The sequence below is a fragment of the Colossoma macropomum genome, unplaced genomic scaffold (genome assembly GCF_904425465.1).
Source record: "Colossoma macropomum unplaced genomic scaffold, Colossoma_macropomum, whole genome shotgun sequence".
NCBI lineage: Eukaryota > Metazoa > Chordata > Actinopteri > Characiformes > Serrasalmidae > Colossoma > Colossoma macropomum.
The window spans coordinates 37020209-37042383 of record NW_023494805.1 but is presented as its reverse complement, the minus strand read 5'-3'; the positions used below and the strand labels follow the sequence as shown (position 1 = coordinate 37042383).

General features: G+C 39.3%; 1 protein-coding gene across 2 annotated transcripts; it reads right to left on the bottom strand.

Annotated features, from left to right (window-relative positions):
• Positions 1–307: 307 nt before the first annotated feature.
• wdr48b (WD repeat domain 48b) lies at positions 308–20297 on the bottom strand. Of its 2 annotated transcripts, none has more exons than XM_036597396.1 (19): positions 20201–20297; positions 16749–16889; positions 16038–16116; positions 15829–15911; positions 13333–13462; positions 12182–12270; positions 11296–11397; positions 10758–10982; positions 8886–8960; positions 8668–8770; positions 7190–7287; positions 6975–7082; positions 5990–6086; positions 4895–4990; positions 4708–4813; positions 3332–3419; positions 3152–3228; positions 2652–2844; positions 308–653 (listed from the first exon to the last, which is right to left on the bottom strand). In XM_036597396.1, the coding sequence occupies exons 1-19, from the start codon at positions 20246–20248 to the stop codon at positions 558–560; spliced, it is 2034 nt and encodes a 677-aa protein (XP_036453289.1). In that variant the 5' UTR covers positions 20249–20297; the 3' UTR covers positions 308–557. The 2 variants fall into 2 exon arrangements, with proteins under 2 accessions (XP_036453289.1, XP_036453290.1); XM_036597397.1 differs by having other exon boundaries at positions 16038–16113.
• Positions 20298–22175: the final 1878 nt, after the last annotated feature.

Sequence of the window (22175 nt, the reverse complement as noted above, 5' to 3'; positions counted from 1 at the left end):
ATTCATGGGCTCACAGCAGTAGATTAATTCTGCAACACCAAAGGGACACCCAATATGGCTTTGTATGACTGATATGACCCATTTGGGATGTTCTGATGTTAGCATGTCAAAGTATACTGGAGCGCAGGGACACGTCTGCTTTTCTCCCTGGAATGTATTAAAACAAAAATTAAAATCTAAAATCTGACAGTGCACTCGGAGCCCTTCATATCACCCGTTAAGCCAACAACTCTCAAAACCCTGAAAAGAGGAAGAGGGGAAAGTTTGAGGTCAAAAAAAGAGAAACAAGAAACGTTTTTACAAAACAATATTCTGGATTAGTACTCTGTACAAAGCGAATCATCTTAAACTTCAAGTCAACTTAAAGCATTCAAGTCTGATACGGTCAGTCCTGTTTGCATTTCCTATGACCCACGACGTGAGGTGAGGAATGGCTCTGGGCGGAGAGCAGAACGTTCTCCATGACGCTCCTGTGGACACCAGGGCAAAGATGGGCTGAAGACGAGTAAGGCGAACTGGGAGGGAGATGGCAGGCTCACGTGATTCTCACGTCACTCTCACGTGGACTTCTGTCTGTAGTGAAGCGTCAGATCTCCGCCGCTTTTCCAGATGAAATGCTTCACTGTCCTCAGATCCATGTTCGGATCCAAAACCTGGACAAAGTGACAGACAACGTTTCACAATGGTCAGACACACAATGGCCAGCAAATTGACAATTTTGTGCAAAGCAAACAAAAAAAAACCTTATTAACAAGGGTAGACATTGTCCGTTGCCCCTGACCACAACATCTGATATTCTGGCCACTAACAATGCAGAGCCTGTGGCCTGAGGGTTCCAAGACAGAACTAACCAGACAAACAAGACAGTGTTACAGCTTGTTAACTGCAACCACTGCAGTAGCTAACGTAGCCCTGCCGAGCTGGTCCACCTGCCATTTAGATGCTGTTCTACTGGCTGAAGTTTGCTAATATTGATCTATGAAATAAGATGTTAAAAAGGTGTTAAATAAGCTGCCGTTACACAGAGGCTATCACTGCAGTGGCTACAGAGTACATAATAACAAAGCCTAGATCAGATGACGTCAGGGTGGACTAGTTTGGCGGGGGGGGCCACCACAGACCCTATAACGACTATAAGGTTCTTAAGATTTTAATAAATATTTTCTCTTTCAAAGCTGTTCAAAGCTGTTGACTGTTTACTGAAGCATGGGTGTTTATTGTAAGTACGCCGTATTAACATTTAACATGTTTCCACTATTTTGGCCACAAAATAACAAAAAAAAATTTGGTCCCAATATTCATTAACTTGGTGGCCCTAGTGGCCCTTGTGGCCAGTGCAAATTTATGTCTACATCTGCTTATTTAGCCTATGAAACAAACACTTTGAACAACATTGGTCTTGTTTCTGTTTTCAGCTGACCACTGAAATTCAATTCAGCAAAAATTGTGCACTCCAAATTTTTCCTTTTTTTTCTCAGAAATAACCCATTTTTAGCCAGTTTATCACAGCCCATCACTGTGTTACCTATCAATGGCTGTGTTTACATGCAAAGATTTTTGCCAATCTGATTGAAATCATTTCGATCATAGAGTAAGGCTGAGGTGTTTAGATACTCACTCTACTCAACAATCTGATGGAGAATCTCTATTTACATGCTCACTACAAGTAATCAGAGCCAAAATTATGTGCATGCGTAGAGCACCACTTAGTGTAGACGTTACCATGACAACGAGCATCACGTGAGTCCAGTCAGAGTGAGATGAGCAGCAGTGAGCAGTGCTTGTGTTTTTAATTTCTTTAGAATGATGTCAGACTCAGGAAAACGTCCTTCACATGTCCTTATTAAAGAAGGCCGAGAGGAAGACGTCGTGTTCTGAGACACATAAGCTGGACGTCCGTCCCACCGCTGTCTTTTAAAGATCAGAGCATAAACTTCGTCTCCTCTGCAGACCAGTTTCTGCTCCGCCATGTTGAACGCTATAAACTTTCACTATGACGCGACGAACATGATCAGAACGGACTTAAACTTTCCGATAGGGAATGTAATCAGATACAGGCGTTTAGTACGGATATTATTCTTCTGTTTAACGGATTGTTTACAGGATTACCCACCTCGTTCAATCAGATAGAGATTGTATTCCGAATGGCCTCAACTGGACTAGTCTATTCCGAATGAGATGTATACATGGACATATTCTGTTCCGATTGAGCTGTTAGTCGGATTATTAATGGATTATCAGGCTGCATGTAAACGTGGCTAAAGACTGAATGAAACTGAGTTTTATACACTACATATCAAAAAAAAAAAAAACAAAAAAAGACACAATGGGGTGAAACTAACTGTTAATGAGTTTATCTGCTGCTGATTTTCTAATAAGAGCCAAAAAGATTCCCCCATTTAGATTCTCCCGAAGGCCTGATGAACAGAATCTTCCATACTTTTGGCTTCTAAATAACATGACTGTGAGCAGTAGTTTCATCTTAAGTTTGAAATGAGTCACAGGCTTAAGTTCACAATGAGTAAATGCTCATCAACATAAGGACAAAGTCAGAATCAGACTTGAATGATGGTCTATGTGCAGCTCTGTCCTACCACAGGAGGAGAAACGGAATGAACACGGTCAGTAACGCAGCGCAGCTCAGGCCTGACCTGATCCTGGCACATGAGCTCGATCTTCTCCTCGGCCAGCATGGCCACGTCCTCCTCCTTCTCCTGTTCTCCGGGCTTCTCGGTGGTGGAGGAGTTGGTGGTCTGTGACTCCGTGTCTAGGTTGATGATCTTCTCATAGACATGCTCCATCACCTTCCTCACCTGCAGCATGTCGCTGGCGGACAGGCGGTCCCTAAAGATGCAGAACTGCAGTTACTGTAAAGCTCCACAGTAAACAACTCTGACTCTGTAGAGGGACTTATATATTTGTGTTGTAGTCATGATGACGCCTGGTTCCTATCACCACCACTGTAAAGAAATCTGAGTCTGTGATTTTCTCTACAGTGAACTATTTCATATCAAACCACTTTGAATGACTCTGTATACATCTCAACAATTTAATTATGCAGAACTGTTTTTAAAAACAGTAAAATTCCTCTAATACTTTGATAAAAACATGCTAATTTGTTTAAAAAACTAAGTATAGAAGTGTGTCTTACTTCTTGAGTGTTTTCGCACCGGAGGATGAATGAGGCTGCAGATAGAAGGGAATCTTGTTGAATTTGGGCATGTTTTTCTGTAAAGAAAAGCAGAAACAGTCAGTTTAACTGTCACATCTGTTAAAAAAAGGAAAAATAAAAGTAACAGAACAATCTTGAATAAAAGGCAAATCATCTTACATCTACAGTGATGTCTATAACCCACTGTGGGACAGTTTCATTCAGCAACATCGACTCCGTCTCTCCTCCCGAGTCCCGACATAACAACCTTCATGAGGACGAAAATGGGCAAAAATGAATATCAATGCAGGTACTAAGAGTAGAAAAATGGAGATAAATGGTGATAAATTTAACCGACACTAAACAGGATTAGTTCAAATGCCACAAAGACATTTAGATGTGGTGAATAAACTCATTCATGTCTTTACAAACACACACATATATAAGATCATACAAACACAGGCTGCAGCGAATCACCAGTCACCTGTTTATCCCCCCTCTTATATAGCAGGGCCTGACTGATAGATCAGCCAATCACAGTTAACACGCCAGTAACTACCGGCTTTTTTTAGGTTGCTGCCGGGATTCAAACTCTCAATCTCCCCATGACTCAATATATGAATACAAATGAATTTTATGTATTATTTTATATATTTTTTCTACATTTAGATTTTAGTTTTGGTTGTTTGATTGAGTTTCAGAAGTTTGATACTGATAGTCGTTTAATTCAGTAAAGCATTGTTTAGCTAAAAACACTGCATGTGTAAGAGTATAAAATTAAAATTAAAAATATTAATTATATTGCCAATATTATCGGTTATCAAAATTTTTAACTCCCTAAAAAAGATACTGGACACAATATTTTCTTATCAGTCCAGCCCTATTATGCAGTTAATGTTTTGTTATTCCCAGTATCTCCAACTGTATTTTTAAACTTTTTATTAGTTATTATAATTATTATTATTAGTAGTAGTAGTAGTAGTAGTAGTAGCAGTATTACAGTGTAAATCCTGGTCATCAGATAAAACCTCAAAACTGGGCTGAAACGGCAGCTTTACACAGAAAGGTGAGGTAACAATTGTACCATAGGATGTCTGGCTTGTTTATGATTGAGTTGCATCGTTACACAGTTATTTATGTAATATGCTTGGCTGCTTACAAGTAAAAAACATGTCCAAACATTGATTTACTAACACAGTAACACACACAACAGTCAACATCACCACACAAAATTAACCCTTTGTCTGTCTTTTCACGTTTTAACGTTCAGAGTTGCACATTTAACATAAGACAATATGTATCACTTTGAGTTGGGCCACAGAGAATAAAAGGTAAAAGCTTCTTTCATAGCGTCCACAATTAAGAAAAACACAAAAACTAATTTTAGCAGTATTACAGTCACAGCAGCTTGCAGCCCATAAACATGACAGATATGGTGGAATCAGATGGGACTAAAATCACTGAGAAGCACAATTACATTTCCTCACCTCCACATGTAAAACTAAACCAGTCCAAACAGCAGTTTCAGAGTCCAGATTAGCTCAGATGAGTTTTACCTGAACAGCGTCCTTCCGCCTGCCTCCCCGAAGATGACCGGAGTGTGTGGGGGCACCTGGAAATAGCCGTTTCCTTTCTGAAGCCTGCTTTCCTGCTCCCCATTTACTGCAGAAGCAAAGAATCACGCCACCATTAGCACTGAAACAACTACCAGCTACATAGTACATAATAGTCTTGCAGCTTTACCGTGGTTGACCTCGCCCTCCTCTTCTTCCATAGGATTGATGTGCGTTCGAGGCCAGAACTCAAGCAAAGCTTGCAGCAGCAGACCACCCAGATTTACTGAGGACACAAAAACACATCTTAGCATTCATGTTCAATTTTCATTTTAATCCATTAAAAAAGTTGGTGCTACTCAGACCCTTGTCCCACAGTGTTGTTGTATTTTATTTATTCCTCCACAAAGTTTGTGGTTTTAAGTACCAAAAATGGTCATAAGTCATTTTTACATGAGCATTTTCTAACCTCTCTTCACCCTCTAGAATTAAACAGGCTTAGTTTGTTACTGTGCCTTTAAGATGTGCACTATATGGACAAAAGTATTGGGACACCTACACATTACACCTACAGGAGCTTTTATTACATCCTATTCTAAATCCATAGGCATTAATATGGAGTTGGTTCCCCTTTGCAGCTCTAACAGCTTCCACTCTTCCAGGAAGCTTTCTACAAGATTTTGGAGAGTGTCTGGGGGAATTTCTGCCCATTCATCCAGAAAAGCATTTGTGAGGTCAGACACTGATGTTGGACGAGAGAGCCTGGCTCACAATCTCCGTTCTAGTTCATCCCAAAGGTGTTTGATGGGGTTGAGGTCAGGGCTCTGTGAGGGCCAGTCAAGTTTGCCCACATTAAACTCACCCAGTCATGACTTTATGGACCCTGCTTTGTGCACTGGGGCTCAGTCATGCTGGAACAGAAAAGGTTCTTCCCCAAACTGTTCCCACAAAGTTGGAAGCATAGAATTGTCCAAAATGTCTTGGTGCTGAAGCATTAAGATTTCCCTCCACTGAAACTAAGGGTTCTAGACCAACTCCTGAAAAAACAACCCCATATCATCATCCCTCCTCCACCAAACTTTACAGTTGGCACAGTGCAGTCAGGCAGGTAATGTTCTCCTGGCATCAGCCAAACCCAGACTCGTCCATCAGTGATTCATCGCTCCACGTAATACATTTCCACTGCTCCAGTCCAGTGGTGCTGTGCTTTACACCACTCAATGTAAGGATATGGGCCCTTTAAAACAACACAGTTAGCTGTGTGATGAGAATGAAAAGGACTTACATTTTGGGTCTGAGCCATCAGGGCTCGTGAAACCAGCATCTTTGGCAGAAACCCAGGCAGCAAAGCAGTCACTCTCATCTAAGGTAATGGTCAGCATCTATGCAGCAACAAATAAACATGTTAATCCATTACTCAGCACATGACCTCTCAACCCTCAACAACAACAAAAACCTTCATTCTACGCTGAGGGAAAGTGCAGACCTACGCCATCTGCTGACTGTGTTCAGAACATTTTGGATCACCGTTCATTTTGCCAATGGTGAAGGGGTTTACAGAGCAAACATATTAGCAAATATATTTATTTACTACGCAAAATGAGCAGTGAACCTACACATGTCTCCTGAGTCTGGATAGGCCATGGTGATGGTGATAAAACAGTGGTAAATCTAAAAAAATATGTTTTCTTTGGGGACTATTTTGACTCATGATGCCCTGCATGTACCTCTCCACAACGAATGAATTATATAAATAATACATTTTTGACCACAACCTTCTATCAAAACAATCAAAAAACAAAGTTAAAACCTATTTGTGACTATTTAATCTAATAACATTATGTGAGGGCATTGAGGTCTTCAGATGTCTGGTTCCTATCACCACCACTGTGAACAGTTCACAATTCTGACAAAGTTTCTCAAGAACAAAGCATTTCACATCAATCCACTCTGAATGACTGCTTACATTTTAATGACAGGTTTATTTAAAAATGTAGAAATGTCAATGGAATTCCCCTTTAAAATTCACTTAAAGCTGGAACTCTGAGGAAACTTGTCATTTTTATGCTTTATGAAAATCCTACTTAATTCAAAGAGGAACTATGGAGGTAGTTTTAATGCTCAAAAACTACTTCTGACTATGTCTAATGGGGCGACACGACACGCTACGCTAAAACCCTGTAATGTGCAGTAACTCTAATTCATTCTTAACAGATGTTTCTACTGTAAACAGAAGGGGATGACCTCACCACTCTCCTTCCTACACTCACCCCTGTTTTAAGGTCCACAGAAAACCAGTTAGGTACGTAGACCATCTTGAAGCGCTTCTTTATCTCCTCGTCAAATTCCACTTTCCCAAGGTCTTCACCTTTACACGCCTACAAAAAGCAAAGCAAAACAAATAATCAGACTGTCAAAGCTTAGCCAAAGGCAAGCACCTTCGCTGCATCCCTCAAAGCGGACTCGACCCTTCGTTAGCGCTAACCTTGAGCACGTCCCAGAATGCCACGTTGTTGTTGGTGTCTTTGGTAAGGATGTGTCTTTTGTCGTTCAGAATGTGACACTGAATTATGCTGGCGCCACCTGCAAGCAGTACATTAAATAAACTATGAAGTCAGCAATAAACAAACACTCTAACACACAGGAGTGGGAAGACTTTGGAACTCTATTAAAAACCCAGGATATCGAATAAGCAAATACACTCATCTCAATTAAAATGAGTTCCTTTTAGAAGTCTTTACAAACATTTGTGAGGTCAGTGAGCACCGATATGGACTTGGACAAGATACCCAATAATTAACACCTAATTGTGACCAATACAGATATCATAAACCAATAATCAAAATTATTTTAAGGCTTTATGTTTCTGAATGTGGATATTTTACATTATTTAGACACTCTTATCCAAAGCCATTCACAGTATGAGAACACATATAACAGCTCATATACAAAAAAGAACAAAGATGTCATTTAAATTGACCACAACAACTCAGTCACTGGTTTCCCCACAGCATATCTGAGCCACTTCATATAGGAACTGAAATGTCGTCTCTACATATCTATACAAACAACAAATATTAAACATTTTCTAAAAATAAATAAATAAATAAAATAAAAGTCAAAAAGAGTTGACGAGTGATGAAAGTCAGTGTAATTCCTCTCTTCATGTCAGTACATAATGGCTGTCAGCAGCTGATCCAGTGAAACTCTGAGCAGCCAGCAGAGGGCACTGCGGGGTCTAGAAGAAGGGAAATCTCCTCCACATGACTACATGCGCTACTACACCTGCCTAACGACCTACAAATAGAACGACAAGTAATCGGTTCTAATTAGGGGGCATAATTTCAGTATTGGGCTGATAATAATAACTGATAACTGATAACTTTTCGGCAATAAATCAGCCACTGATATTTGTGCATCCTGAGTGAAACTGTCCCTTCAGCAGCGCTTTTGAGAAACTACAGCTGGGACGTGATGCATAAAAGCATGCAAAAGTGCCTGTGCTGTTCTACGGAGAACTTTCCTCCTCTTTGATATTGTAACTATTCATATACAGAAGACACACACTGATCAGAAGATGGATGTTAAAGGAATGCTTTGGCAAAAAATCTAATGTACATAATTTTCTCCTTCCCCCAAAGGTAGAAAATAAGCCAAGATATTTTTGGTGTGTGAAGTTTGCTTCTTTAGCCTTGTACTGGAGCTATGAGGCTAATGTAGCTAAAAACTAATGGAAGTACTCTGCTCACCTTTCCAGGTGTCAGTGTCTGAATGGTGAAATCACTATTCAGGCAATTATGACATTTTATTACAGATTTTCCAGGAATTAAATATACAGGCTAACTCAGTAAAACACCTTTAAGTTTTAACTGGATTTCAAGTTGTGACTGTTATGCACATATTTGCAAGTTGCACCTGGTACTTGCAGGGTCAGTGTCAACTCACAAGAAGGATGAGATTTACCTTTAATGGCCTGCTCAGGCTGCGTACACAGCGGAGTCAGGGGGGCGCTGCAGTCGTTATCATAGTCACCGGACGCTCTGAAGTTATGCATTCCCTTTAAAGACTGACAACAAAAAGGAAAGCCCGAGCCAGGCATAATATTAATGTGACGGTTTAATTAGACTGAACACAGAAATGACGGTCATTTAGTTAGTTTCAGAAGCAGCGGTCTCGCGTACCCATTTGTTTACACAGGATTTAGTTGTGGACACCCAAATGGCAGGAGGAGGGTCTGCTGACCTGTCCAGCTCCATCTGAACAAGGAGAAAAGAGGGAAGAATATGACAAAACAGAAAAAATGTAATTGATCTGTGCTCGGTCTGCTCTCATATCTCAGCACTGTATCTACTACAAGAATGACAACTCATTAAAAAAATCTAATTTACCTCAAATGTAGTCAATCAGCCAGTAGTCTGGTGTCTGAAGTCTGATTCTGTAGTTTTGCACTGGAGCTACGAGGCTAATGTAGTAATGGGAGCTTATAAGCACCAATTAGCATTGCGCAAACAGCATCTCAAACTGCGCTGAGTTGTTTAGTAATCGCAAATAGACTTGCTAATGTGGTTTCTGACACTGTTTGATATACCAGTAACATATTATGTGAAGTCTGCTATATAACACTGACATAACCAGGCCATAAACACTTCATAGCAGATGTCATACGCTGTCAGGAGTTAACAGATTTTGTTTAATAATGTAATAGTGTCACGTTACTGTTACAGTGGGTATTTTCAAATTATGTCAAAAACTGAAAAATGACAAAAATGGACATAAGAGGTTTTGGTCCAACAGCAGCGACATATATGTGTGCGTGTTCATTTATACACACACACACACTTATATATATATATATGTATATATACATATATATACACATATATATATAAAAAAGTGAATGAAATGTGTGTGTATATATACATATATAAACTCCTGGGGGTATTCCACAAAGCAGGATTTCTCAGTTAGCCAGATATCTGTCCAATGGTAATGTCTCTCAGCTCTTTTCCTATTGGACAGGCTTAACTTCGGGCTTAAGTTATCTAGCTAAACTGAGAAATCCTGCTTTGTGGAATAGCCCCCTGGAGAGGAAACCACCCTGTCTGTTGTTTGGGTGGGCGATATGGCAAAAATGTAACATCACGATACTTCAAGAGGTTTTCATGATACACAATATACTTGGAAAGAACAAAGTTGTGCCACGTTAAAAAATTACTATCAACAGCTATGCATACAATGATTTTTGTTTAATGTTTCACATACTGAGCTGCTTTGAATCCAATTAAACTTCCATGCAAAAACATTGTATCTCCACTTTAGCCATTTTTTTGTTTTCTTGCATAATTTGCAAAGCCCAGCAAGCCTTTGCATTGTGTTAATATTTCATAATAAATGGACCAATAGAAAAGCTCCAAAATTACTTGAGAAAAAAAAAAACACTTCCATTATGAGGAGTCAGCGTTTTTTCCTTCAACTGGAAAGTACCATTTTGGAGATACATGGAGATCTCTTTGTGATCAAACATGCTGTTGGGAATAGTGTGACATATTATGATGTGTTATAATTTATCATGATAACAATATATGCCCAGCCCTGGTCTTTAGGTTTCTTAATGGCATGTTTATGATTTCTCTGACTGTATCTATCCATCTTGTAGCTGGTCATCCTCTTCCTCTTTTACCTTCAACTCTTCCAAACATAATGAAAACCTCTCCACTTCCAATGCTCAAAAGCATCAATAGTTCTCCTGTCTTGCTTGTTTTTGTCCAGTTTTTACACCTATAAAGAACTACAGAGAAGACCACAGCCTGGACTCGTTGCATTTAAAGCCCCTTCGTCCTTGTTCTGCCAGTCTGTGTTGTACAGAGAACAGTATGCTGCACAGCTAAAAAGAGTAATGGTAATCATACTGAATCCTGAATTATGTCTGTACTTTTGTCCATGCAGCTCATCACAGCTCCAGTGCAGAACTAAATAAGCCACCATTATTGGCTGAATGACTATATATGGGACAAGGAGGACAGTGTGTAAATGAGATTTTTCCTCTCACTCACTCTGAGAACAGGGGCTTTCTCCTCGCATATCAGCACTCGAATATCAGGGTTGCGCAGGTCTGTGCAGTAGATTTTGCGATCCCTGCCTCCGGAGTAGATGTGTGTGAAAGCCTCGTTGGCCTGCAAAGCCCACACGCCCTCGTCGTGGACCCGGTAGGTGGCGATACAGCGCTGCTGACCCAGAGACCACAGCCGTATCGTACCGTCTGAACTACCGGACAGACACTAAATAGACAAAATGAAAATAAGTAACAGTTAATGGAATCCTTAAGCCCTTAAACTGTAAACTGTAAAATGTAAAATGTTAGTGTTGCTATAATCAATACTAGCAGGGGTCATTTGGCATTACGCAAAATAAGTCAGGCAAACTAACCCCGAAAATAAATTCTCTTGAACTTCAGGCAGACTAACAGTAAGAGAGGCTGTGTAGACATACTGTCTAATCTGACTCTACAGACAGACGCAGGTCACCTTTGCATCAACAGTAAGACTTTGGATCAGTATCAGCAGCAGTGGTTAGAAGTTTGCATGCACATACCTGAGTGCCATCTCTGTTTAATAATAATGACTTCACATTGTCTGTGTGGCCTTTCAGCTTCATTAGTTTAGCACACGTCCGTGGATCCCAAACCCTCAAGACCTAATAAATGAAGAGAAAAGTACGACGATCATGAACAATGATCTTATGCAGGTGCATCACTTTCCTAGCGAAATGTACTTATAAAAGAACTTTTTTTCAGGAACCTTTTCCCTTATTAGTTCTAAGCATGTTTTAACTGATTGTCTGAAGCCTGAGATCAGCTTACTAAACAAGTAGAATCATGAGTGGCTCCTGCTTGTTTGGAGTAAAAACCTGCAAACCACACAAGCCCTTTGCAGGCAACACTGCCCCCCCCCCTCCTCTTTATAAATGCTTTTTAAATGCAGGGCTACTTAACTAGCATTCTTGGACACTATGCATTAGGGGTGGGCGATATGGCAAAAATATTATATCACAATACTTCAAAACATTTTTACTATACACGATATGCATCACAATATTTAGAGATGTAATAAGTTAAAAAAAAAAAAAAAATAGAACCTATAGTGCCACATTTTAAAATACTATAAAAATAAAAATAATTCTGCAACTACATTGTTATTTTTTTATGTTATTTTACAAACTATACTGCACTAAATCCAATAAAGCAGGGTTAATTATCCTCACTTTGTAATGAAACTTGTAGTTAGTCAGTGTTCTTGTTGTACTGATGATACCCACTATATGCCCAAAAAAGCGTATTGTGACATACTTTTATCACAATAACGCTAAAACACTGTCATACTGCCCATCCCTATTACGCATTCCTTTAAGACTAGCCTTAATCTGCGTCTGGTAAAAATCTTACAAGGCAAAAAAAAAATCAAAAAGGCATCAGTCCAACCTTCTCCGTGGAGCCTGAGACGATGACTGTTCCCAGCTGATTCATGGCCAGACTGTAAATAGAGTCTTTATTCCCACTCAGTGAGGAAGCTGTCACAAAAATGAACGGATTAATCAGCACTGCATTCTGGAGACCAGGCTATTACTCGGCTCATGTTCTCAAGTTTTCTTCAGTTTTACATTGTACAAGCAGTCAAAAATGAATATGTTACTTTTTAAACTTCAAATTATCTATTTTGTTCAAACACGAGATTAATTAAAGCTTTGGGGATTTGGAGACCTCTCTGGTGGAAACGTGTAATTGCACACAACTGCTGCGCTTTAGACCCCTTCCCAGAGAGGATGAACCTGATGATTGCGAGCATGTTGAAGTGAAATGAAAGTCTTCAAAGAGAACTCAGACCTTGGCGATGGACGTGTCTTCAGAGAATGTAAGTAAACTATCTACTATTGTCATTATATTTTTGTATTTGAGACCTAATCATTGAGCCGGACCTTCTTTTTGAGCTGTGTGTGCGACATTAATACGTAAAGACGTGTGTTGTGGTCTGAAAATCTCCCAACCTGACACCTTTGACTTTTAAATTGTTATTTCAGGCTCTACAGGGTGACTTGCAGCAGCATTCACACACCATATTTTATCATATTTTCCCCCTCCTAACCTCAAAATCACTACTTCTTTCAATTTTAACAAAAAATCTCACGTAGTGCAGATTTAAAACAGTAAGAAATATACAGTCAAGAATGACAACAGTATCACAGCAGGGACGCCATATTTTAGTTTCCGAAATTATAGGTGTGGTCTGCGATAGTGGGGTGACTTGCGTGCAGCTGCAGTTAGCCGAGAAGTTAACATTGCAGTTAAAAAGCTGGCTAAATCAAATAGTACAACCATAAAAGTAAAGATCATATAAAGTCCTCTCGACTGACTATGCATCATCACCACTAGACAAGAAATGGTAAAGATTGTGCTTAGACTCTGGTTACATTAGCGCTCATATATGAAGGGTCGCCCCTCAGAGATCAACACAGCCAAAGCAGTATCTCTGATACAACACTCTAAAGAAAGTCATGCTTTTTTTTTACATCTGTCTTAATGTCAACGTAAAAGTGATTAAAATGATTCCAGCCATCTAGAGGAAGCTCACTCACTGGTGACTGTGTTGTTGGAGGCGGTCAGTGCTGTTAAAGTATTTACATCCCACAGGAATATCTGTCGGTCCAGACCTGCCGACGCCACCAGCTCCTTATCTTTTGCATATGCCAAAGCTTTGACGTAGTCCTGAGGCACAAAACACAAGCAACACAAGTAATAAATGAAACCTGATAAATAACACATTAAAGATTTAAAGGACACAACCCAAACATAGCTGCACAGACGAGACACGTTTGGTGTCTGAAGTTCGCTTCCTTAGTTTTGCACTGGTGCAAAGCTAAGTAATGTAAGTATAAGGTAGGGATGAATCAGAATGTTCAAATGTTGAAACAGCCTAATGAACGTCTGAAAAAATCAAATAGTAAATTTGATGCAAAAGTTTGAATACCTTTTGTTGATGTTCTTAGTGAAAATTAGTACACATCCTCTACAGAGAACAGACTGTAGAATATAGCATTTTCCTGCTCCGGTTTCCAATGATTTAACTGAGTTTAACTTACTGGAAAAAAATTAATTAGAAAATGTGCCGTAACTTTTGCACAGGCCACTTTTTGTGCTTTTTTCCCCAAAATGTTAAATAAAAAAGGAGAAGAAGCTGTCTGATGGTCATTTTAGAGATCAAATTACACTTTACCATTTTACCAGTTGGAGAACTCAGGCTTTCATCTAATAGCAGGAAGATCACAGATGTATCGTGCCCAATATCCGAACAATCAGCACTAACATTATATATATACATAAATATATCATATATCATATAACAATGCTTCTGAGTCAGAGGTCACACAAGCTCCCATTATGAGTAAAGTACAATTGCAGGGAAACACTGTGAGGCTTAATATTACTGGGGTAGCTATTGTAATACTAAGCTAGTGTATCATTTTGTTCCTACAGTTAAGGTGGCCTGCTAGCTATTATGCTCTCGTAAATGAAGCAGGACCCTGTAACAGGCAGCTAACGCAAATAGGAAGCAGTGTTTAGCTAAGCTACAAACAACGGTGTAATAAACCTTCATAACAAGCACTGTTAACAACTTTGGAAAAGCTTAAATAACCTATTCATGGGAATAGGTTATTTATTTTTACCTGGGAGTTTTGTCTGAGACTCATAGCAGCGGGAGATCAGTCAGTTTATATGAGGGAGAGGAAAACTGGAGTAGCTGATGTAAATATACTGTTAACTCTGATTGGTACTTTAGCAGATCTGATGAGACCAGCATCAAATTTACTTCCACCCAATTCAAATAGAAGAAAATGACAGAATTTCAAAAATCTCAACAGAAAAGACTAACATCACTCTTTCTCTGCCAGTTCATAGTAATGACACCACAAAATTATGGATAATAATTACAAGAAAATCATGAAAATGAGCAGACGGGGGCTTTAATAGAATTTATACAACAGTCAGGTCCGGCCACACAAGCTGATTGGTTGAGAAGCGTTCTAGCCGTGCTGTTATTTCGCCATAACATCACGGGTTTTTCATTAACACTGTATCACTCCGCTGAGATGCCGTTGCTAAGCAACGACTTTGACAGCTGTAGGAAACGCTCAAGACATTTGAACGTTTTCACTTCTTACTTTGCCACAAACAGAAAATGGACACTTTTAAGATCACATTTGACCGACAGCCGATTTGGTCAGACTCTGAAGATTAGACCACACTAAATTCTCAAACTGTCAGTTGGTCTGTGTGGAGCTGGAGAACGAACTGCCGGCTGTGCAGCGAGTAGGCAGAGCTTGTTATTCTGACGTAGCAACAAGCTGCTCGTTAAGGAACTATAATTTGGCAGAAGGAACTGCGAACATTAAAACATATTAAACGCCGCGTTCACGGCCCAGTTTATTAATTTATTACTTTATTTGTTGTATAAAAGCAACAGAACACTCGAGGAGTGTTATCGCGAATAACATCACGACTGTGACGATCTACAGCGACCAAATCACAGCCGTGATGTTATTTCGCGTTAACACACTCCCTCTCATGTTCGATTGCTTAAATAACCTTCAACATAATTTAATGAATGTGTTGAGTTTGGTATCAACTATCTACATTTTAAGAAATTTACTGGTAGAAGGTGAAATAAGTTATGACACTACAACATCATAAAATGTTGGACTGGACTCCGGATGGCAGCCGCGTGTCCATCTTCATTAAAAACAATGGTTTTTTGACGCTATGTCCAGTGTGTGGTAGCCTTAAGAGTCCTATGTAAACGTTCTTTCAATAAATGAATGAAAATCATATACGACGCAAAGAAAAAACCCAGTCCCAGATTTTTTAAAATATCTAGCACCTGTATTTTTTGAATATTTTCCACATAATGCATTACAAATGTGGGTAATATAGACCTCATATAGAGCTCCAGTGCAAAATTAAAGAAGTAAACTCGTGGCTGATTTGTGTAAGTGGGGAAAATATTGATTTATCTGTGAACCAACAAAATGTAAACACGGCTTGGATGATGAAAAAGACTAGTTTAAATGTATTACCTTATGTGTTCTTAATGTTGACATACAGAACCCCTTGTGTGCGTTCCAGACTTTAACTGTAGTGTCTGATGAGGCTGATATCACTAAAAGAAAAGAAGCCAGGTCAGAAAAGCAGCTGAATTAGCAAAAAAACAGAAATTAACTGACTGAATTGTGAATCGTCGAGCATCAGATGAGATGTAATGTAAAAAAAAAAAAACGAGACTTACATGTTTTCCCATTACAACAGAGCACTATGTCATTCACCCAGTCAGTGTGGTGTTCCATTGAAGCTATATAGGGATCCTGCTGCAATAAAACAGCAGTTACTCACCTTCTCAATCAGAGAATATTAATTTATTACATACACACCCTGCACAACATAGTACATGTTCACCCCTATCGCAGTACTGGCCTCACAATTACTATATCACAATAGGCAACAATAATAGTGCATACCATTAAGCTCTATCTGGTGCATCAATATCAGTTATAACAGCAATGGTGGAGAGCAAATGAGCATCAGAACTAAATATTTGCTATCAATAAAGACGGACAAAATATGGACAAAATGCAGGGATCATGGTGGTCGGTGGCCACTGTGGTCACCAAGAGCAACATAGATAAATAATCAGTTAACTATTATTGTTCTGTTTATAACAATTTTGTTTTAAAGTGGAAAACGCCACATAGAGAACACATCTGTGTGTAATCTATGTCTCTCTCTCTCTCTCTCCCTCTGTAGAGCTTCCTGAATTCTCTAGACAAGCTTTTGTCTGCTGGGCCCCTAAACAGTAACAAGAAAGTGACCACAGTGTTGGAAATAACAGAGAATGTACTGAAACTGCTAGGACCCCTGCTACCCAATGCCCCCAAATCAACTGAAAAAACTGCCATTACTATTTTGAATAAGTTTAGAGTTTATATGAATATGTTAGTACTTTGTGCTGGTTGATGCTCCATATCCGGATGATGGAATCCCTGCCAGCAGTGAAGAGCCTGTTCAAGGCTGGGTCCAGCTGAAGAGCGTTCACCCCATTGCGATTGTACTTCTCCACCTCATCTCTTATCACATAGGAGACCTACGTACAAACGCACAAAACAACAACGTTCATGCTTTTTTCTTACTGTTTCCTTGGGAAAATACACCGATCAGGCATAACGTTATGACCACCTCCTTGTTTCTGCGCTCATTGTCCATTTTATCAGCTCCACTTACTCTATAGGTGCACTTTGTAGTTCTACAATTACAGACTGTAGTCCATCTGTTTCTCTGCCTACTTTGTTAGCCCCCTTTTACCCTGTTCTTCAGTGGTCAGGACCCCCATGGACCCTCAGAGCTGGTACTATTTGGGTGGTGGATCATTCTCAGCACTGCAGTAACAATGAGTGGATGAGTGGATCAGACACAGCAGTCCTGCTGGAGTTTTTAAACACTGTGTCCACTCACTGTCCACTCTATTAGACACTCCTACCTTGTCAGTCCACCTTGTAGATGTAAAGTCAGAGACAGTAGCTCATCTGCTGCTGCACAGATTGTGTTGGTCATCCTCTAGTCCTTCATCAGTGGTCACAGGACGCTGCCCACAGGATGCTGTTGGCTGGATGGTTTTGGTTGGTGGACTATTCTCAGTCCAGCAGTGACACTGAGGTGTTTAAAAACTCCAGCAGCACTGCTGTGTCTGATCCACTCAGACCAGCGCAACACACACTAACACACCACCACCATGTCAGTGTTACTGCAGTGCTGAGAATGATCCACCACCCAAATAGTACCTGCTCTGTGAGGGTTCATGGGGGTCCTGACCACTGAAGAACAGAGTAAAAGGGGGCTAACAAAGTATGCAGAGAAACAGATGGACTACAGTCTGTAACTGTAGAACTACAAAGTGCACCTATATAGTAAGTGGAGCTGATAAAATGGACAATGAGCGTAGAAACAAGGAGGCGGTCATAATGTTACGCCTGATTGGTGTAAATGACCCTGCTGTGGACTGTTCTCCAATAGAATTAACAGTTAATTGACACTAACAGAACAATGTTGCCAACTAATCTAAAGAAATACAAAATAGTATTTAACTCATTCTGCAGTGGTAGCAGGTCAGAACTGCTGGCAACTATGCTACACAACCAGAAGCTGTAGGTTTCTTCAGCGTTTCTTCTGAAATCGAGGCTTTTAATAGGGAGTTTGTTCTGTGTTTGCTGCAGTAACAGCTTGTAATCTCCTAGGAAGGCTTTACACTAGATGGAACATTGCTGTGAGGATTTGACTGCATTCAGTCACAAGAGCATTAGTGAGGTCAGGTAGTGATGTTGGATGATCAGTTCTGGAACTCCAACTCATCCTAAAGGTATTGGATGGAGCTCCACCACTCCAGGGAATGCTGCACAGCACAATGCCGGGGGGTTTTACACCCCTCTGGATGACTGATTTGGCAGAGTAACCTTAATGCTGCTTCAGAGCATCTCATTCTATTGGCAATGCTTTTCCATGGAGATTATACAGGCTGTGTAAAAAAGCTAAATTCACTCATTTAAAAGGGGGGTCTTTATACTTTTGAACATACAGCGTACCCTTATGCGCCATGATGCTGAACGGAATTAAAGTATTTCGGGGGGTTTTGGGAAGAATTTTTTTCCAGTATATATTAAAAGCACAACTATATGGAAGCCCATTCCCACCAAACAGAGGAGAAAAAAAATATGAATTATACTCTCAAAATTATTGACACAGTATTTTGAAATCACGAACTCCTCAAATAATGACTTAGTATCTCAAAATTATTTATTTTCTCAAAACTTATCATCACTTATTATTACTTATGATGACTTATGATCATCTTTTCTCTAAGTATTGACATAGTATCTTCAAAAAATGACTTATTTTCTTGAAATATTGACTTAATATATCAAAATAATTACTTACTATCTTTAAATAATGACGTAATCTCTCAAAATATTGACTTATGTTCTCTAAAATGTGCCTCAGTATCTTGATACTATCTTAATATAATCGACATGTCTGAAATATTGACTCAGTATCTTGAAATAATTAAGTATTTTCTCTGAATTTTGACCTAGTATCTCAAAAATAATGACCTATCTTCTCAGAATACCGATGTAGTATCTCAAAATGATGACTTATTTTCTTGGAATAATAACCCTTTTTCTCAAAATATTGACTTAGCTACGTTCTCTAAAATTTGACTCAGTATCTCGAAATATTGATTTATTTTCTCAAAATGTTCACCTATTACCTTGAAATAATGGCGTATTTTTTCAAGATATTTACGTATTGTCTCGGAAAAATGACGTATTTCTCAAAATTGTAGCGCGGCTTCTCAAAATGACGTATTTTCTCAAATTTTTGACTTAGTAATGGGGTTTTCTCACATTTTTTATATTAGCTCTGTTGAAATAACGAGTTACCACATTTTAAGAAAGTCACTACGTGGAGATATCAACTCAATGTTTACAGAGAGTTCAGTTATTTTGAGAGGCAAGTCAAATTCAGAGAACACGGAGTAACTTGAAATGAAAAAGTGTAGATAGCGCTGTCTCAACTTCAATTTAAACATAACGTTTGTAGAAATGAATAATGTATTTGTGAGCAGAGCTCTAGAAGAGTTTCACTCCAGTGTTAAATGGTTTCACTTAATTTCCCTTAAGCTGGTGAACCTCGCCGCCATTCAAAAGCTGACGGGGTTGCCAAGGCAACGGTGTTACGGGTCTCCACAGAGGCCAAACTGGAAAGCGTGAAGCAGCGTTTGCAGCTCGAATCATATTTCGAGGGACAAATCCGATCACGGTATCGCAGCGTTGACATTTCGGAGGATTTTATCGGATGAATAAAGCGTATAATCAATAAAACCGCGGTTGGGGTGTTGCTATCACTAACCTCTACATGTGTGACACAGAAAAAACAGAGGACGTTGGCGAATGAGGCTATTTGAGTGACTGAATAAAAAGCCCGAAGCGCAGGTTTTCAGTAGAAACGCCTCCGTTTTTAAGCTTTTAGGTTTTATGGATCTGCCCTGTTTTATATAACACGCTGCAGCGGTGACCGGGCTGTGGGCAGCCAACCCGGTCAGCTTCCTATTCGCCAGCTTCCTTTTCGAGTTCCCCTGTTCCACCTTAAACGGTGCAGCAGTTGTTATTATAACGCCCGAGGTGCCAGAATGTAACTGCTGCACCATTTAAGGTGGAACGGAAGAATTCAACCCAGAACCTGGCGAATAGGAAGCCGACTCCAGCCTCGTCTGCGGGCACTGGCTTCAGCTCAGGCTCGGGGCCGCGCCGGTCCCTCCGCTCAGCGCGCATACAACCGTCAGCGTCCCGCCCGCGTTGCTTAACTCAGGTAAACAGCCGAGGAGGAAGAGCAAAGCAGTGATACCTGGACTTTTCTCCGTCCAGCAGCGTTCTGCCTGTGATGGGTCGCCATCTTTCATGTTGACAGTCAACTTCCAGGCGTCACGTCCGGGACGTCAGACATACGACTTCCGGCAAGATCGACTCCGCCCACATTGAAGTTCTAGACATGTGTTCTTCTAGAACATAATTAAATGCATAATTAAATGGTTAAGATATAGACAGAGTCATTCAGAGCTGGAGACCCCAGTGGTGCCCTAACTGCATATACACTGTTTAATATATATATATATATATATATATATATATATATATATATATATATATATATATCTAACACACCACCACCACGTCAGTGTTACTGCAGTGCTGAGAATGATCCACCACCCAAATAGTACCTGCTCTGTGGGGGTCCATGGGGGTCCTGACCACTGAAGAACAGGGTAAAAGGGGGCTAACAAAGTATGCAGAGAAACAGATGGACTACAGTCTGTAACTGTAGAACTACAAAGTGCACCTAAATAGTAAGAGCTGATAAAATGGACAATGAGCGTAGAAACAAGGAGGCGGTCATAATGTTATGCCTGATCAGTGTACATATATATGTGTGTATATATATATATATATATATATATATATATGTGTGTGTATATATATATGCGTGTGTGGTTCTAAAAGCGGTCAGAGCTGAAACATTCCTTTCAACGTGTGAGGGGGTGGGGCTAAACAGCTGAAGGCTATGTAAATGCATATGAACTGTACGTTTTGAAACGCTAACAATGTTTAATGTTATGTTATACATATTATATGTAAAAAAAAACAACAACAACAAAAAACAATATTTGGTTTTCCATGATGAGGCCTTTAAAACCCCACTACTGTTTTTTGTTTTTTTAAAAGGGATGTTGGGATTTTGCACAATCCAATCTTCATTCTTAATGAAATGTCAGCTTCTTTTGGCATTTACCAAACAGGCTTAATGTATCAGCACAGCATCCTTTTTAACGAATGGTTCTTCATTTAACACGTGACTCTTTTGTCGTTTTCTATAATTAGCCTATAGTTTTTTTGTCATTTGTACATGTGGTACTCTTGTGTATTCTTGATTATAATGACCTTGTACTATCCTAATAATTCTTCTTAATAATAATAATAATAATAATTCTTACTATCTTAATAAAGGAGGAAAAGATTTTATGCTATTTATTCTTTTGTGTATGAAATATGGCAAGTGCTGATTATACACACGCACACACACACACACATACACACACACGTTTATAGCATTGGAGCAATTCAAATGCTTTTTATAGAACAAGAAATGCACTTTATTGAACACAATATGTAACAGATGGAGAAGCTAATCAGCAGCAGTAGACTTGTGCCTTATATCTGCACCACAACAGATACAGGTTTATCTCAATGGATGTGTTCCATACACTTCTGCACTGCTTTTACACTTGATTAACATAATCGACTGAAATGTGTAAAGAATGTGTAGAGAAGCGTAACATAGTGTTCTAAATATTCAAACAAAAGCATGTCTTTCAGCTCAACCAACTGATACACACATTCTGTAAATAAATAATAACTCTTTTTAAGTTTTAAACTTTAATAATAACTCTTTTTAAGTTTTAAACTTTAATAATAACTCTTTTTAAGTTTAAAACTTTAATAATAACTCTTTTTAAGTTTTAAACTTTTAGCTGCCCAAATATGAACAATTAATCTAAGGTTGAAGTTTATGAAGGAAAATATAATTTTGAGAAACATGCTCCAAAACAAGCAACCTATCGCCACTGCCTTAAAGAACGTCCAATCACAACTCACAGTCAAAAAAGCTAGATACTGAAAGTTATTATACGAAATGGTGGTAAATACCTGGGACAGTTTTAAACTCCAAAAGTTTAGTTAAACATCCCTAGTAGAACTAAAAATTCCATTAGGTTCTAAAGAAAATGTACTAAAGCTGATAACTGGCTGAGATCACCAAGCGGAAC

Excerpts from the sequence above, each read along its gene's own strand:
- wdr48b (XM_036597396.1), bottom strand. The coding sequence starts at position 20,248 with ATGGCGACCCATCACAGGCAGAACGCTGCTGGACGGAGAAAAGTCCAG. Across the intron at positions 4,991-5,989 it reads TGATGGCTCAGACCCAAAAT|TAAATCTGGGTGGTCTGCTG; the intron begins GTAAGTCCTTTT and ends TTGTGTCCTCAG. Across the intron at positions 4,814-4,894 it reads GGAGGGCGAGGTCAACCACG|TAAATGGGGAGCAGGAAAGC; the intron begins GTAAAGCTGCAA and ends TTGCTTCTGCAG.